General features: G+C 35.0%; 1 protein-coding gene across 1 annotated transcript in view; it reads right to left on the reverse strand.

Annotated features, from left to right (window-relative positions):
• The window catches only part of LOC149788458 (uncharacterized), a 208,030-nt gene that overhangs the window by 152,810 nt on the left and 37,318 nt on the right, over window positions 1-17,902 (reverse strand). The window contains exons 19-27 of the mRNA XM_089973518.1: window positions 17,224-17,814; window positions 15,217-15,474; window positions 13,426-13,593; window positions 10,986-11,152; window positions 7,724-7,927; window positions 6,777-7,034; window positions 3,798-4,116; window positions 2,857-3,240; window positions 723-868 (exon numbers count right to left, since the gene is read on the reverse strand). Coding sequence (XP_089829644.1) covers window positions 723-868; window positions 2,857-3,240; window positions 3,798-4,116; window positions 6,777-7,034; window positions 7,724-7,927; window positions 10,986-11,152; window positions 13,426-13,593; window positions 15,217-15,474; window positions 17,224-17,814 — 2,495 coding nt within the window. The remainder of the gene's footprint in view (window positions 1-722; window positions 869-2,856; window positions 3,241-3,797; window positions 4,117-6,776; window positions 7,035-7,723; window positions 7,928-10,985; window positions 11,153-13,425; window positions 13,594-15,216; window positions 15,475-17,223; window positions 17,815-17,902) is intronic.

Here is a 17,902-nt window from a genome sequence, read left to right on the forward strand (position 1 = left end):
AGTCCTACTACTCCTTGCAACAATGGACATCAATACAGCTGTGTCAAGGTCAGAAAAAAATGATCTCCATCGCCATAAAAAAATGTGCATAATTCTCAATATGTTAAAAGAATAATGATTCCTACATGTACCAAATACCTTTAGATCCGATACTATAACAACTTTGTTGGTGGATGATTGAAAACCCTCACAATATTTCTTGGATTTTGAGGGAACAGGATATGATGCTGACTGTATCCAATGAAAGCATACACAACTGTAGCCACCTATCAGTGGTCAGGGGAGGTATGATAAGAGTTTATTCTATTTGTCTATAAGTTATATATACAAGACAGATTTCCATATTCTAGATGTAGCTGAGTTTCTTTCCCAAACATTCCAAGATTAAACTTTATTTTGGTAATACTAGGCATCTTAATCAGGCTGTCACTAAACACATTGAAAGGCATCATTGTACAGTGATGGGTCTGGCAATGAAAGGCATGATTGTACAGTGATGGGCCTGGCAATGAAAGGCATGATTGTACAGTGATTGGCCTTGCAATGCAAAGTGTGACTGTACAGTGATGGGCCAAGCAATGAAAGGCATGATAGTACAGTGACACCATATTCTACTGGACAATTTTACCAAAATATTTTTTTCCTACAAAGAATTCTTTCAACATACATAAAAAAAATAGTACTCTGCAAAAAAGAATGAAATTAAAATAACAAACTCTGACCTTTGCATCTGAATAAGATGTGATGCAGTTGTAGGAATACCATGTGTAGCCATTAACACAGGCAAGACAGCGTCTCTCAGTGTCACACTTGGCACAGTGGGGCACACAAGCTCCTGCCCCACCATTGGCAGAAATTGTTCCAGTTCCTGAAAGAAGGAAAACATATGAATAAAAGACTATATACAGTATTAAAAAATTCTACAAAATAAGTAACTTTGAGATTAGCGTTAAGTTTAAGATTATCAATGAACAAATGTAACATTTATTCAATGTTCAGTTGCAAGCTTTGCAAATTTAACCAAGGTAGAACACTAGTATTAGCTATAAATTTAGAACTACTAAAATTGGGCTTTTAAAAATTTAACTTGGTATTTTGCATACCATGTGAAACAGACTGAGTTTTAATCATAAAGACGTTAATCATATCTTTGACAAAGCATCAAAAGTCTGAGCAACTGAGACTAATTCATGTGTGTTTGATTATATGGCTCTCTGAGTGAGTGTTGTCAGTTATCAAGCATTTTTATTTAAATGTGCTTAAAATACTTGGAACCCATCCCTTCAGCAGAGTTTATACTGATGGAATGTGCCATTATAAAAAATTGGACTGTGCTTATGGCAGGAGTAATAAACTGAAAAACTCAGGCCTAAAGGCTTCAAACTTAAAAGTTTTTCACAATTTTAAAACAGTTTTTAAAAAATTATGTATTCTTTGTCAATTTGTTTGGAAACAAAATGCAAAACTGCTGTTTATCTAGTGCATTGTCAGAATAATGAATATGAAAAGCCATTTTTTATTCATTAAAGAATGGTTCCATGAATACTGGTATCATGCCTTTGGATGGCATATATATGCTTTCACAGACTAATAGAATCCTTCATATGCATTGGTGTGGATAGGTCAATTCAAACCAAAGAACATGACCACTGAAGTGTGAAACAAATGCTAACAGGTTAAAATAGTCGATTTTTATCCCTAACATTAAAAGAGACAGAAATAAATTTAAAGAATCATTGATTTAAATCATACATTGAATCAATTTTCCTTTCAAAAATTATAATAAGATGAATACTGAAGAACAAGTATTACAATTTTGTTTTTTTAGACTAAAGGATCTGTAGCCATAAGCTTGGCTTATCAGTACCAACAGAGTGTTTGCATGACATTAATTACAATTTAGGATGTAAATGTAGTTCAATTAAAATTTGTCATAATTATTTAAAAGAATGTTGAAGTGATGATGAAAATAAGGGAGTTTTTGTCTACACTCTGACTGCAGTAGAGGTTCATGTGATGAAACACTGCAGTCACATGATTATGTTGTTGTTGTAGGGTTTAACACCATTTTTCAGCACACGATAGGCTCTACATGGCGGCCAGTATTAATGGTGGAGGAAGAACCCGGGAAAACCACAGAAAGAACCACCGACCCACGAGAAGCTACTGGCAAGCTTTCTCACATACCCACATTGGCTGAATCCGAGACTCGAACCTACGCAGACAGAGGTGAGATGGCAGTGATCCGTAACGGAGAGCGCTTTAGACCACTCGGCCACTCGGGGCCCCCACATGATTATGAGATGGAAATTCCACTACACACATGTAGAAATGTTACTAACAATGGGAACTCCTAGCAAATCAGGTATGAACTTTAGACATATACAGTAATATTCCTAAAAAGCAGCACATGATAAGATGAATGTGATTTTAAAAACTTTGACATAGCACCTTAACATCATGACAATGATGACTGTCACAACTGGAAAGAAAATACCTCCATCTTGACATTCATGGACCTATCATTCTGCAGCTTTATGTAACCTTTATCCCTTTCTAAAACTCTTTAGTTATTACAAAAGACAATAGAAAAATATTGTCAAGCAGTCTATCGTGTATATGTAACTTTAAATCTTTACAAATAAAAGTTGGCCCATCATTTTGCAAATGGAAGCATCAGAGTTTAAGTGCATGGCCATATCGAGCATATAAAATTGTTAAGTTCTAAACTTGTAAAAATACAAAACTGAAAATAAATTTAAGAAAGACAAATCCTTCCCAACAAAAAAAACAACAAGAACTACTACAAAATAAGAAACAAAATGAAAAAAAACTGAGGTAAGAAAGCTGACCCACCTAGGAATGTTTTTGCATAAAGAAGAATGCTGCCTCCGGATCCACCACCCATATCAGGTGCTGCACCATCTCCTCCATTTACCATGATGATCCCATCCACCTCAAACACTTCCCCTGCTTGCATGTAAATAACACCACCGCCCAATCCAGAGTCCTTCACATTGGAACTTGCCCCTCCCCCACTTCCATAATCAGCTGGGGTGTGAAGCTTTCCGTATGCCAGCCCTGCGTGACTTCCACCATGGCCTTGACCTCCAAGACCCCCATGTGAGCCACCTGAGCTCCCCTGAGAGCTGCCAATCCCTGATCCAGAACCAACATTTGGTGTCCATCCACGACTTGAGGCACTGATTAAACCCTCTGCATCAATTGTGATATTCACAGCTGAAGAAAAACAACATAAAAAAAATGCATCATGTTTAAATCATAAAAACATCATTTTCAAGATAAATTATGTCATTACAAAATAGAATTACATTTATAATAACCTGAAAACACATAAATGACAAACCAAAGCCACTAATTAGGTATTTTTAAAGAGAATCTTTGTAGTATATTAGAAAACTTAATTCTTTTATTTTATTTACATAAGGTTTGATTTCATAACCTTTGATATATATAAAGCATATTCCTCATGTATATCAAAATACATTATATCAAAAAAGAGGATAGTATTATTTTTTAAAGTAGATTATTTTTGCTAAAACAGAAATACTTGCTTTCAACCATACCATATTTTCATGATGTTATAGGTGTCATTTTTATTATTATTATTTAACTTTCCATGAAGTTTTCACATTTTTTGGTGCTAATGAAACATTGTTACAAATATAACTAAACTTAACCACACATTCACATACACACAAAAGCCTAATATGCAATGTTTTTTCATATCATGTTGCTTTTAAAGGCATGATTCTTAGAAACTTGTTTTTCTTTACCCTTTATCTTAAGCTTGTTGGCATGCAATTCTCCTCCCCCTCGGACAACCAATCCCCCATCAAGGATGATGTTTAGCTCATCGTCATTTTCAGGTGTACCCTTGTAGTGGAAAACACCACCGTCCAGAATGGAGATACTGTTGAGTTTGAAACTGCTGGAGCTGTCAGACTGGCTGTTGTTCAGCTTAGCTGGTGGGTACACAATAAAGGCTCCATTCAAGGAAATGTTCAGGGTGCGAAGACCCTCCAAGACACCGCCATACAGGGTTACACTACTGTCTTTAAGGTAGGTATCAAATGGCAGGTTTACTGAAGCCTCCTAAAATCGTAGATGGTATAAATTTTAAATTAAAATGGACCCTAATTAACAGAAATTCAGTTGCTACAAAGTAATGATTTAGCCACATTCAGATAAAATAATGAACAATTTGAAACACAATCTATCTTTCTACAAACCTAATGTAACCGAACAGTGACTTTTCTGACCCTTTATTTTATGTCATGTTTTGGTGTGTAACAAAATTTAAAACACAGGTCTCCTTATAATGCTGTATACAACCAGTGTATGTATGTATTTATGCAGACTAATCAAATAAAATGCATAAAGAAAGTTTAATGTATTCAAATCAAGCAAAGCAATTTAATTCTAAACATTGAGTCTGGGTTGTGAGAATATTGTTCCCACCATAAGCACAGAACATTTTATATGATATTGTTATGATTAACCCTGGTAGTGCTGTGTTGTTTTGGGATGACCTTGAAGCCAATGCTGATTTGTTTCGAACTGCCCTCTCTGTGTATGCTGAATTGTTTTAGAACAATAGACTTTTTGGGCCAAATCCATTTAACAACTACAAAACGTATTTATAATCAGATTGCTGTGAAATTGTACAAACTGATGCATATATGCAAACACTAAAAATGTTGGTGAGATTGATATGTGTTCATGGTTACCATAGCAACTAAATACAGAAAATGGGTGGAAAATTAATTTTTGACCCAAAAAATTGAATATATTGTATACTTTTCCATCAAATATAGTTATTCTGAATGCGTACATGGACAATTAATTTGTTTCTACATATTACATATCATCAGTTCATTACTTTAAGGCCTCTGCTAGATAATTAAAACTTTACTTTCAAACATGTCTCTATATTTCAGTATGGTACAATATTTAGATGGCACAATATTTATGTAGTCATTATTCACAAATTTTCTCCAAATAAAACGTAATTCCATTCACTTATAAAGTTCATTGATAAGGAACAAATACTAATTGTACTGAAAATGATAAACAATTATAAATTAAACAATTATAAATTTACTTTGGTTGCCATAGCAACCAAAAAGTATTGTTAGTGTTTGAAAGGTTTAAAAGGCTGTTTAAAATAATATTGTTGGCAGAATCTTTTATCCAACTAAATACAGCATTCACTGTTCAAAGAACCCAATATTATCAAGTTGTTTTAATTATGAAGGTAACAAAATAATTATCATAATGTAGAACAATTATATTTGTCATGTTTTAGGGTGAAGAGAACACTGTTTATGCAATGAAGTCATACTAATGAAGAACTAGTTATCTCATTTTAAAATTGTTGAAAGGCAGATGTCTTACAGATTTTCATGTACCGGTAAACATCTTTATAAGCAATTACTGCTGGTTGCAAGAATAAATTTGATGAATACAATTATCTCTATACATGTGACAAATGTAGTAACTGATACAAAATCCATCTGCAGGTTTGTTATCGACTGCAGCAGACTATTATTTCATCACATCATGTAAACAAAACAAATATAAATTTTTCTTTCAAAATAAAAAAAATACTTTTAAGAATTATTCACTTCCACAACTGTCAGTGGCCTACCAAATAGATGTATTTAGTTATTTTACATTTTAGAGTCTACATCTGAATGATTTGAATGCAGTATCATCAGATAGAGCAATATTATCACAGCCATTAGTTTAAAATAAATTTGCAAAATAATTCCACCCATTTCCAAAAGAGCACTTTGCAGATCAGACAACTCTAACAAGACCTACTCAGTAAGGCAGTCAATTTTTTTCCATTAGTTTTCAGTAAGGTGTAACAAAATATCATGTACTGCTATTGTCAAGCTGGGAAACATGCATTTAAAATTCCAGAAGTGTGATTCAAGACTGAGGTAGCGAAGGTGAACATTGTGTTCAACTCAAAAGTTTGTAAAGTTGACTTTTTCTTCTACATCCACCAGGATTTTCACTGGTCGTTATCAGAATCTTAATTAAGCTACAGTAGCCAGTTAGAAATCATCAAGTCATGACAGTGGCCTTGCAAGATTACTGTGTGACTCATACCAAAAATGAGTGCAAAAGCACTGAAATCCTATGTAGTGGTCAATGGACTAAAAACAATCACTTATCAGACCAACAATTTTCAAAACTATCCTCATGTTTTCATGCTAGTATAAGTAAACTGGGTACAGCTTAAATTTGAAAGTGGATTTTTTGCCCCTAATACAAAGCTCAAGCACTACACTATAATGATTCCATGATTAATGACCACGTACTTATAGGGTTTGTACAGAATTCTGAGTGATAAATTCAATGACTTTTCCCAAACTTTCAAAGACTACAAACTGAGATTTCCAAGACCTATTTTCGCTTACATTTTGTATAAAAGTTATGTTATATGAGAAAACAACGAAATGCAAAATACTATAATATTGTTTAATGATGAAATTCAAACAATAATTAATCAAAAGAACGAAACCAGGAAAACTTGACTACATCTGAATCTAACAACCTTGAATAATTTTATTTGTGATTATGGAAAGAAATTAAAATGATTGGGTTTATTTCAAGTTTCAAAGCCTTTTAAAGACCTAAGGGCAATCTGCTCAATTTTCCCAAACTTTCAAGGCCTTGAAAATGCTACCTCATTTTTCCCAAACTGTCAAAGACCTTCAAAGACCGTTAGAACCCTGACTTACCTCATAAAGAACCACACTGAAGGATAGGACAGCAGAGGAGTTGAATTCAATATTCAGTTTCATTCCTCGTTCAACATGTATGGTAGCTGTGTGATCACCCTGGACATGGGTCAGTTTCAGAGCACGAGAACCATTGGTGGGGATCCCACTGTCATCAGTGGCAAGAAGTCCCACTTCTGCATAATCACCAAGATCAACAACATCCATGTCAAAGTCAACAGTCTTGGTCTCCGGGATCGTGATTTTTGTTTTGCGTGTCTGTTCAAAGATTGATTAGAACACAAATTCATAACTTTAACTGACATTGAGTAATCACAACTTAAACATATTACTGAGAGGATAACATTGGCACTGGGTAATCTCTGAGGTTAATGGCACCTTTCAATCAGGAAAAAATCAGACCTGTGCTTTACATCACTGTGTGTCATATTAAAATCATGTCTCAGACACATGAAGATCTTTATCCAATACTCTATATGGACACAGTTGATCAAACAATCAATCCAATTTTGATGGATAATTTTCCATTAGACTGTATTACAGATTGTTGATATTAAAGATTATTATATACTCTGTATCCCACAAACTTAACATAGGAGATGACTAAACATAACTAAGCACTGTTTACCAATATACATCAACATAAAATGTTATAGGTCATTGATAAAAATGGGCATTACAATATGATAATGTAATCCATCTTGCACACTATATTATGCAATATATTTATGCACATAATGCACAACATTCTGAATAAATTGCTTTACCGGTATGTAATTTATATTGTTATAATTTTCAACGATCTGGTACTGTGTGCTAGTTATAAATTAGACATTCAAAAGACTTTGTCGCATCTTAATGTTGGTGGCAGTGACACCGTTACATCCAGAATATGACATGAATATCTCCTTTCCAGTAATAAACATGACTGAAATTGATATGCTCACCCCAGAACCCCCTCTGTTATATATCTTGAGTGTCTTGGTTCCTCCAGTCCCTTGGTCTTTGGTGAGGACAGTTCCAGCAGCCCCATTTTCACCATCTGATCCCATTCCTCCCTGTGACTCCAAGCCACCGATGAAATTCTTTACTGCATATTCTATAGCAAGACGCCCACCACCTCCGCCATTTCTGCCTGAACCACCTTGGACCTGTAGAGAAATTCTATTCATGTTAGTTTGGGATAAAACTAATTACTAAATATAAGTTTCACTATGTTTCAAGACTGATAATATTTGCATAACCAGTCATTGCAACTACAGTGGTCACTAGCAATAGCAAATTATTTAAGGTTCTTAAAAATGTTTTTGTGATATTGTGTTTCTCCTTATACAAATCTTTTTCTTATCTAAAATGTGTGACAATCAATGACTGGAGAATATCATAATAATAAAGTTTTTAATCCTGGCAAAGCCATGCAGTGGCAAAGACCAACTGCCACTCCATAAAGGATAAATGAACCCTCAATATCAGTCTAAAAAGACTGGAGTCCTGCAAAGCGACTGATTCTCTAGTGGCCATAGAGGATTTCCAGGAATCCAAGAAAAGACTAGCTCTTATTTTAAATTTTGACTGTTAAAACAATTTCTGATATTCTTGAGCAAAACCAGTAGTTTCAAGAAGGTCATAAAAGTCATTATATAATGACTTTAAGAACGACACCATTTTCATTTAGAACCAGCCAGGCATTGTAAGAAGTCTTCTGCAAAAATCTGATGTTCATAGGAGCCATAATGGATGTTAGATATGCACCATTTTCAATTAGAACCAACTAGACATAAGAAGCTTTCTTGTAAAAACTCCATATTAAAATTACTTTCTATAGCAATAACAAGATTTGCAAGATGGCTGCATGGTACCATACTGGATTACTAAGTGGCACCAATTTCATTTAGGATCAACTAGACCTTGTGATGAATGCATGTATAAAGTTTCATAACAATCTTCCAAGAAGTTTAAAAGTAGCAGCAATAATAAAAATTGTGCTAATGAATGGACAGATGATGATTAGTTTGGTTTTAAGGGGTTTAATGTCATTTTTCAGCACATGACAGGTGATACATCACAGTCGATATATTTGGTGGAGAGAGAATCTGAGCAGACCCTGGGAAGAATTACCAATCCAAGGAAAGCTACTGGCAAACTTTCCCACATAAGTTGGTTGAACCAAGACTCAAACTCACATGGAGTGTGTGTGTGTGTGTGTGTGTGATTTAGATTTTTAATGTAGCTTTAACAATGTTTCAGTCATATCGCTACAATGTCTGCAACGTGACAGTTTATGGTGATGTCTAGCACTGGGTCATCATGCTGCAGACAAAACATTATGTCCCACCCAGTCACATTATCCTGAAACCAGGCTTACCAGTCCTAACACTAACCTCTTAATGCTGAGTGCCAAGCAGGACAGCTGCAAGTACTATTTTTAAAAGTTGTTGGTATGACTCAGCTGGGGTTTGAACCATGACCTCCCACATCCAAAGCAGACTCTCTAACCACTTAGGCCACCGGAGCAGTCTCAAACTCACAGGGACATAGATGAGATGTATAAATGATTTGTATAGGCAAGAGCCTTAGACCACTCAGACACCTTGGGTGTACAGACAGATAATGAACAACAGGCAGTCCCATAAGCACTTCTGGCCTATGACCAGTAGAGATAGAAACAGGATCAAACTTGTAACAAGAACTCCCTGGTACACCAAGTTTCACCTGTAAATAACATCATGTTGGTGCAAATCAGACATATGAAATCTTAGCATTACAATGAAGCAGGTTGGACACCTGAAATCCTGGCAAAATGCTGGTGCTGGTGAGACACCTGCAATCCCAGCATATCAGGGTAATGCAGGTGAGACACCTGCAATCCCAGCATATCAGGAGTCTTGGAATATTAGGACATACAGTAAAAATTTAATGACTTAAATTTTGAGTTCTAAACATGATATATGATTGTCACAGACTGTAAGAAAAATGAACTAATGTTGTTGATGAAGATACTGCAAACACAACTGATGCTGCTTCGCCATCTCCAATAAATAAAATGTAACAGGCAAGACAAAATCTCACAATCAAATAATTTAAGTAATGGAAAGACTTAACATGGCTTACTGCAGCCTATAGAAAGTGTTAAATGGCAGCAACAAGCAGCAAATTCTGCTCTAAAATTATTCTTATAAAACATAAAATGAATTTATTGATGAAATGCTTTTCCTATGACATCAAATTATCATAACCAAAGTAGCTTAACATTAAGCAAATTAATTATCTGAGTCATTCAACTTAAACCTTTTGTTGTCCACATTCTATCTGCTGCCACTTACATGACCCTGAAAAAGGAATCAATATTTTTATGTCCCTAGGCAACAAGATGCTGCAGAACAATGTAAAGAGTAATTTCATTTATTTGGAGTAAGTTGTTTATCCCAACAAAGCTATCTTATTTACTTCCTATAATAACACACCATCTTCAAAGCTTAGTGTCATGCGGTTTTTTTAATTAAAGTAACTTAACAACTTTTTCCTTTGATTGTATCAAACCGCCTTGATCTTTTACTTTCTGTCTCCAAATTTGATGGGTTTCTCTATTGCCTTTGTGCAAACCATCCAGATTTTGCACAGTGTAATTGGTCTAAAAAAAATGTCATCAATGAAAATAGTTTTTTTCTACTCTGAGTTAGTGTTACCTTGATATTTCACCCCTAAATATTTCCTTCCCAAGCATGTATAAAATTTGCTTGAGATAAGTGATCCATATCAAAAGTTACTGTGTGGAAACCATATTCTTCCTTGAGTCACTTTGACCTTGTCCCTTTGATAATCTTCCTGGAGTCACTATGACCTTGTCCCTTTGATACTCTTCCTGGAGTCACTATGACCTTGTCCCTTTGATACTCTTCCTGGAGTCACTATGACCTTGTCCCTTTGATACTCTTCCTGGAGTCACTATGACCTTGTCCCTTTGATATTCTTCCTTGAATCACTATGACCTTGACCCTTTGATCACTCAACTCCACAATCAACAGATTGCTTTCACATCGAAAGTGCAAACTATCCACAGATTTTGATCAAATTTTGTGATCTAAAACTTAGAACCATTTAACTCCTTTACCCGAGTCACTCTGACCTTGACTTTTGAACTTTTATCCATTTGATCATAAAAGCAATAGGTTTTTTTTTCAACCAACTCTCTTTGTAAAAGATCCCTACCTCTACAGTTCCAGTCCCATCAAAATCTTGGCACACGATGTAAATACTGCCTCCTGAACCCCCTCCAGCATTAGTCCCTCCATCCTGTCCATTGGCACTAAGCCGACCATCCACTTTCAGAGTGCCATTGATAAGGTTCAAATTAAGTGCACCACCGCCACAGCCACCTGTCAGAAATGTCAACCACAGTTGCATTTGTAAATCCTAAACATTCATGTATCTTGATAACTATGGAAAAAAGTTAACTTCATTTGGTTACTTAATGCAAACAAAACAGCTAATAAAATGGAAATAATATGGAAAGATCACAATTATAAAAAAGCTCAAATATTAAAACATGTATATTATTTTAATTATAGGATTGTCCCTTATAAGAAATAAACCTATACTATTTTTTAATATTATATTATGTAGTAATAACAGCATGATTATAAACAGTTGATAATTTCTCTAAGTAGCCCTATATAGTACTATAAGAAAACAACATATGTAAATTATCTCTGAAACTTGATATCACACTGATTTGACCTATTTTAATGTATTCCTGATAGACATTCTTTCTCAAGATAAACTCCTTATACTCAACCAAGATCATGATCATATAGACTAATTTATCAAGTTTGTCCTAGCAAATATAGTCTCCAGCGTGTCCTAACAAATATAGTCTCCAGGGTGTCCTAGCAAATATAGTCTCCAGCGTGTCCTAACAAATATAGTCTCCAGCATGTCCTAGCAAATATAGTCTCCAGCATGTCCTAGCAAATATAGTCTCCAGCATGTCCTAGCAAATATAGTCTCCAGCATGTCCTAGCAAATATAGTCTCCAGCATGTCCTAGCAAATATAGTCTCCAGCATGTCCTAGCAAATATAGTCTCTAGGGTGTCCTAGCAAATATGGTCTCCAGAGTGTTCAAAAAACACACCCTGTCAGATGCAAATAAGTCTTGCTCATAATAAAAATCATCCTTCATCTTAGCAATGTGAGTCTATTTACCAGGTTTCCAAAAATCTGCTCAGAAAAACACTCTCTCAAGTGGTAAAAACCTCAGGCAATCAATATACAAGATCACTTCATTAATATGCACAAATTGTGTTCATAATTAAACACATTATATATCTGGATGATATAGCCCATTTACCATTTGAATCAAAATATGATTTTTTTAATAAAAAGAGTCATTAAAGTGTTGACAAGCTCAGCCAATCAGATGCAGGATCATCTCATTAATATGTATGAATTTTGCTCATCAATGTACTCAGTCAAGACCTTAATGATTTAAGACCAAACAGAATGAAAAATACAGTCTGTAACAAGTTTGGTCAAATAAAAAAAATGCAGTCCGTAGAATAGCAACAATCACAGATCACATAAATCATTAATATGTGTGGATTCCGCACGTTATCAATTTTATGCAAGATCTTGGTTATATAAACCTGTATATGAAGCTTGATTAAAATTAGATAAAGAATATGGTTTCAACAGATGTAACAAGCTCAGCCAATCAGATGCAAGATCATCTCATTAATATGCATTAATACTGCTCACTTCAATCGTCTTACAAAAGAATTCATCCAAGATCTTGATGATAGGAGTCTGATTAAACTTGGATCAAATATATGGATTTCAGATTGGCAATTAACTCAGCCAATCAAATGCAAGATCATCTCATTAATATGCATACATCTGATATGAATATATATTCCAAATTTGATCTAAATCAGATCAGAAATATTGCTTCCGTAGGTGAAACAAGCTTTGCCAATCAGATGCAGCATCACATCCCTAAAATGCATGGATCTGTCTCTTAAAGAAAATTTCCAATGTTTCAATAGCATAAGCATACACTAAATATTTTTTAAAACTGATTTAGAGATATGTATAGTAAAGTGGTATCAAGTAACTTTTGATGGATGGATGAAACATGAGGCAGAAGTGACAATGTACGACATACAACTAACAAAATCTATCAGAAATTTGGATTTGAGAATGATTACAAGGTCAGCCAATCAGATGCAAGTTTATTCTCATTACAAGGTCAGCCAATCAGATGCAAGTTTATTCGGAATACAATCTCAGCCAATCAGATGCAAGTTTACCTCATTAATATGTGTTGATCTCACTCATTAATGAATCAATCTAAGATTCTGGCCTAACAGCCAAGTGAGGTAAAAATGATGAATACCTTAAACTATCAAACGGTCATAAAAGCAAGTAAAGCACCTATTACAGGACACAAAAAAAGATAGATGCATGTAAAAGCACTCCTGCAAATCAATCACAGAAAATATTATACAATTCACTGCTATGCAGTATAACACTATGGTGGTTAAGTCATTGATTTTCTATGGGAAGGCAAATCCATCTCACGCAAGTTATATCCAGTGCAGTTTCATTTCCAAACTGGCTAATAAACTACACTGACAAATGACGTAAACATACCAATCCCATCCAGTCCATTTCCACCTCCACTTCCAAATCTGTTGGGGGTGATGAATGATCCATAGGTAAGTGGGGAGTTCAGGGCTCCATTCTCAAAGCCTCCCTCTCCACCATGACTGCCACCTGACCCATACCTGCCATCCACGGTGTAGCCACCTCCAGGGCCTTCTGATAATACAGAAATAAATAAGAAGTAAGCTGCTGTCAGCAAGTACTCTTGGTAATATTTTCAATGAAACTTTTGTAAAAACTTACAATTTTGTGTGTACTTACTTTTGTGGAGTTGGGTAGGGACCCTGTTGTGTCACATATGGTTCAATGTTTGTGGGTTCTCTAATTTGTGGTTTGAAGCAACCAGGAGATGCATGAAAATTTGTATCAATTCAAAATAGTGAATCCACAGTATGTAAATGGAAGGAGATTTAACAGGTTGTACACTGACACTGAAGAAGAAGATTGAATGGTAAACTGAGGTCTCACATCAACAAAACACACCCCATAACAACATCAGTCACACCAAAAGCCCTGAATAATTTAATGCATACTTACAGCACTACTGTTTTTTCTCTATAAGAAGTTTTCTATCTCACATTTCAGAACAGTAGAATAAGATTTGAGTTGCCTATGCTATGTCATTTATAACCTAAAACTTTATAAATCAATTGGCTTGAGCAACCACCTGCCCAACATAACCAGTGACCATAATTTCTTTTGCAAAATATGTATACCAACTGCAATGAATGAGTGCATCATAAAACAAGAAATACAAAAACAGACTTTTATTTATCCTTTGTAGTCATGACAGCTGTGCTGAATCTGCTGCTGGTGTGCAGCTTGTTCTGAACTGAGACGCACCAAAAACTCTGGGGAGATCTAACACAACTGCCTTTCAAGTGCCATGGTGATCAAAATCACTAACCACTCCATCATTTATGATTAGCAATCATGGATGCATATAGTCAGTTCAGAGGTTGATACCGTTTATCCATTGTGAAAACCCACACAATGCCAATAGTAATATAATGAGAGATTTTCTGACCCCTTCAATTTTGAGTGACAGGTACTGCTTTAAACCATTTGTTTGTAGAGCTTTAATATATAAGGACATAGTGAATGAGGTCTTTCTCTTTCTTCCTATTAAGGTAATTGCATTTTATGGATGAGTTAATTTGATAGTTACTGTAAACTTCTGTATCATTTGGTGCTTTATGAATGTTACTGTTATTAAAACCCACATGAAACTGAATTGCCGCAGTGGGCAATATTGTCATCTGTTCACATCATTTTGTTTATTGAGTCGATCCATTTATTATTTATGTCATGGCCTATTAAGTGGTTGGAATTTGGCTGCAAATAAATTTTCTACATGTTATCATACCTAACTTTACAATTTATGGAAAGACAAGTATATGTTACCTTTTAGTTAGTCATATGCCATGACACTAATAGACTAAATGTGAACTTCAAATAAAATTATAATGTTTATAACTGTTGTATATTTTAGGGCAAAAAAAAATATTGTATTTGAATGCATCACTGATGTATTTTTTAAAATGAAAACTGGCCCTCCTGGACAAATCTATTATGATTCCAAAGACATAATTTCTTTTACTTATTCATCATTATATGGAGAAATTATTATCCAATTACTAATGATTCCTGAAAAACAGACTAGGATATTAAGTTGAATGCATCTAATTTTTATCATGTACAAGCAATTGCATCAACTGTGCAATTCATCCATTGTGAAAGTCAGGATCATGATGAACTACATTTATATTTCTGTCTCACCTGTGCTGCAGTATCCGGTACTATCGGCCTGCATCACTCCCAACACATCCACTGTCACTTGTTTTGCCAACACCAGCAACTTTTTGGCTGACAGGAGTCCACCTGGGTAAACTTGAAGTGTTTTTCCATTCAAGACATGCTGGGCCTCTTGATTGTTCATGTACAGTGAACCTCGATTACGGATGTTGAATGTATTAAAGCGTATCTCATCAATCCTGTTGTACCTCAGATCCATCATTACATCAACATGCAATTCACCTGAGTAAATCAGAAACAAGACTGACATTTAGATAAAGCGTATATTTCGATGATAATTCTGTATAATGTGTCCAATCACATGCATTTTATCATAACATGGTTCAAAAATCAATTTTATTTAGGCCCATATTTGTTCCTGCTTTGACATTTGTGTGCACAGCACAGCACTGGTCAAAATTTTAGGTGCACAGGCAAAATCCAAGATACATTGTAGGGTTCATGTGATTAATTTAATATTAATTTATCAGTCAATACATCTACTAAATTGGTTATCAATACTCAAGTTCAGTATTTGGTGTTTTACGATGTAAAACTAAATAACAATAATTGGTAACTACCAGTATTACTAATAAATTAGAAAAACAGATTCCAAATTTCAGTCTGGACAAGCTGTAACAAAACTTGCTCTAAACCTCCATTCCACAGTCTCGTTGATAGAAGACATGCCTTATTCATGGTGGCATCTTACAGTAAAACCTGACTATAAATGCTTACAATAAATAATTAATGCAACTGACAATAATCTCTTTAATTTATTGATATAGAGACGAACAAACATGTGTTCATTTTTTTCCTTCCTATGTAATTTGACAATATGACACTGAAACAAGAAATCATCTTAAAATTTTAAAGGAAATTTTTTAATGGCCATCAGAAGCCAATTTCATGTTTTGTTATTTAAAAAAATCATGATTTGAAATGTCTTGTTATGTAGGATGATCTCTTGTTATTTAAAATGATCGTGTGAAAAATAGGATGGATAGGTTCACTTTGTGGAACCAAATGATCTACATCCACTACATGTAAGTCCATTTTATTCTTGTAGTAAAACAATTAAAAATCAGATCTTCAGTACAACTAGATCAACAGTCAATACCAATTCAAGGCATGATTATCCAGCCCTAGTGCAATATGCATAAATTTAGAACATTGCAATTTGAAATTATAGCTGCCAGAAATAGCTGTAAAAAGATATGTATCAAATTTAAAACCATCAGTCACTGAATATCTTAAGAATGGATATTTAGTGGAACACGTCTAGCTAAGTTCCCTACACTACATAATGGCTAACATTAAATCACTGCTAAAAGTAAAATGTGGCAAAAAATTTAAAGTGTAATGCATTGCTGTCTGTGTAAATAATAAAATCATCAACAAGTGTATGTGCTTTGCTTCTCAATGGGTGGCTTCCTTGTCCATAATGACTATTATAAGCACTGAATGGAAAAAATATTGCTATTGAAGAAATAAGAGAATGAGAAGGAGAATCACAAACATGTTTTGCTAATAATGATAATTATTAAAAAAAACTGACACATAAAGGCTTGCCACTCAAGCAAAATGAAAAAAATCACAACACTTACCAAAAAGAGAAAACCACATTAATAGCACATTTGTGTCTCTAAACAAAGGAAATATTTAAGAAACTTAGTTAGCCATGTGATACCTAAGAGACAGAGTTCACATGCAACCAGCAAGATATGTTAAATGGTTCCCGAGCTGTAATGAATAACAACTTCTATAAGTAACTATTTAAAACTGATAAACAAAGACCCATAACTCTAAAAAAAAGTAAAGAAGAAACAAAACCCATAAAAAGACATTTTGACAGTTAGAAGAAAGCATTTGCACCAAAAGACAAAATCTTTTAATATATCAGAGACTGACAGATGAACAGACCGAAAAAAATGATTACTACAGGGATTCCTCATCCCAATGAGGCATGATGAGGACCGTAACAGTACCTACCTCCATCTACCACTGTAAGATTCTCCACATTTTTCAGTATGCCTTCCACCTTGACTGTCACACCAGCCACCCTCAACTCTCCTTGAAGTGTGGCCTCACTGCCATGATACATGGACAAATCCATGGGTAGTTGACCAGTGCCAATGTAGAGGGCCTGGTTGTATCCAATACGTAGGTGTCCACTCCTGTCACCAGCAAAGGACCCCACAGTCAGATTGATGTGCTCCCTGGGGGCATTAGGATTCAGTAGAGCAAGGTGAGCCCCATGGTAAATCTGTAAGTAGTCTAGGACAATATCTGCTGAGCTGTTGAAGTGGCTGCCAGGGTTGGGGACAAAGTATGGATAGGAGGCTGGGAACAGCCAGGCCACACTGCTGCCCAGAGAGTAGTTAGCGTATTTATCTGTCAGGTTTTCAAGTGGCTCTCTGCGTGTTCGATCTTGGTTGTCCAAGTAAAGGGTCCTATTGTGGACAAAGCCTGGGGGAACCTTACCCTCAACCATACTTTCTGGGAGAAGTTGCAGGTAGCAGGTGCCTGTACCACCTGCCTCTGCTGAGTTACCTCCCCTGCCTCCTGCATTCTTAAAAACTCCTGCAAAAATCAAACAGTCATTATTTTATTCACTTTCTAAGAAAAGGGAAACAATTTAATGCATTCATACCTGAAAATTCATTTAAAA

This window comes from Sinohyriopsis cumingii, chromosome 11 (genome assembly GCF_028554795.1).
Source record: "Sinohyriopsis cumingii isolate HCF-2022 chromosome 11, ASM2855479v2, whole genome shotgun sequence".
Classification (NCBI taxonomy): Eukaryota; Metazoa; Mollusca; class Bivalvia; order Unionida; family Unionidae; genus Sinohyriopsis; species Sinohyriopsis cumingii.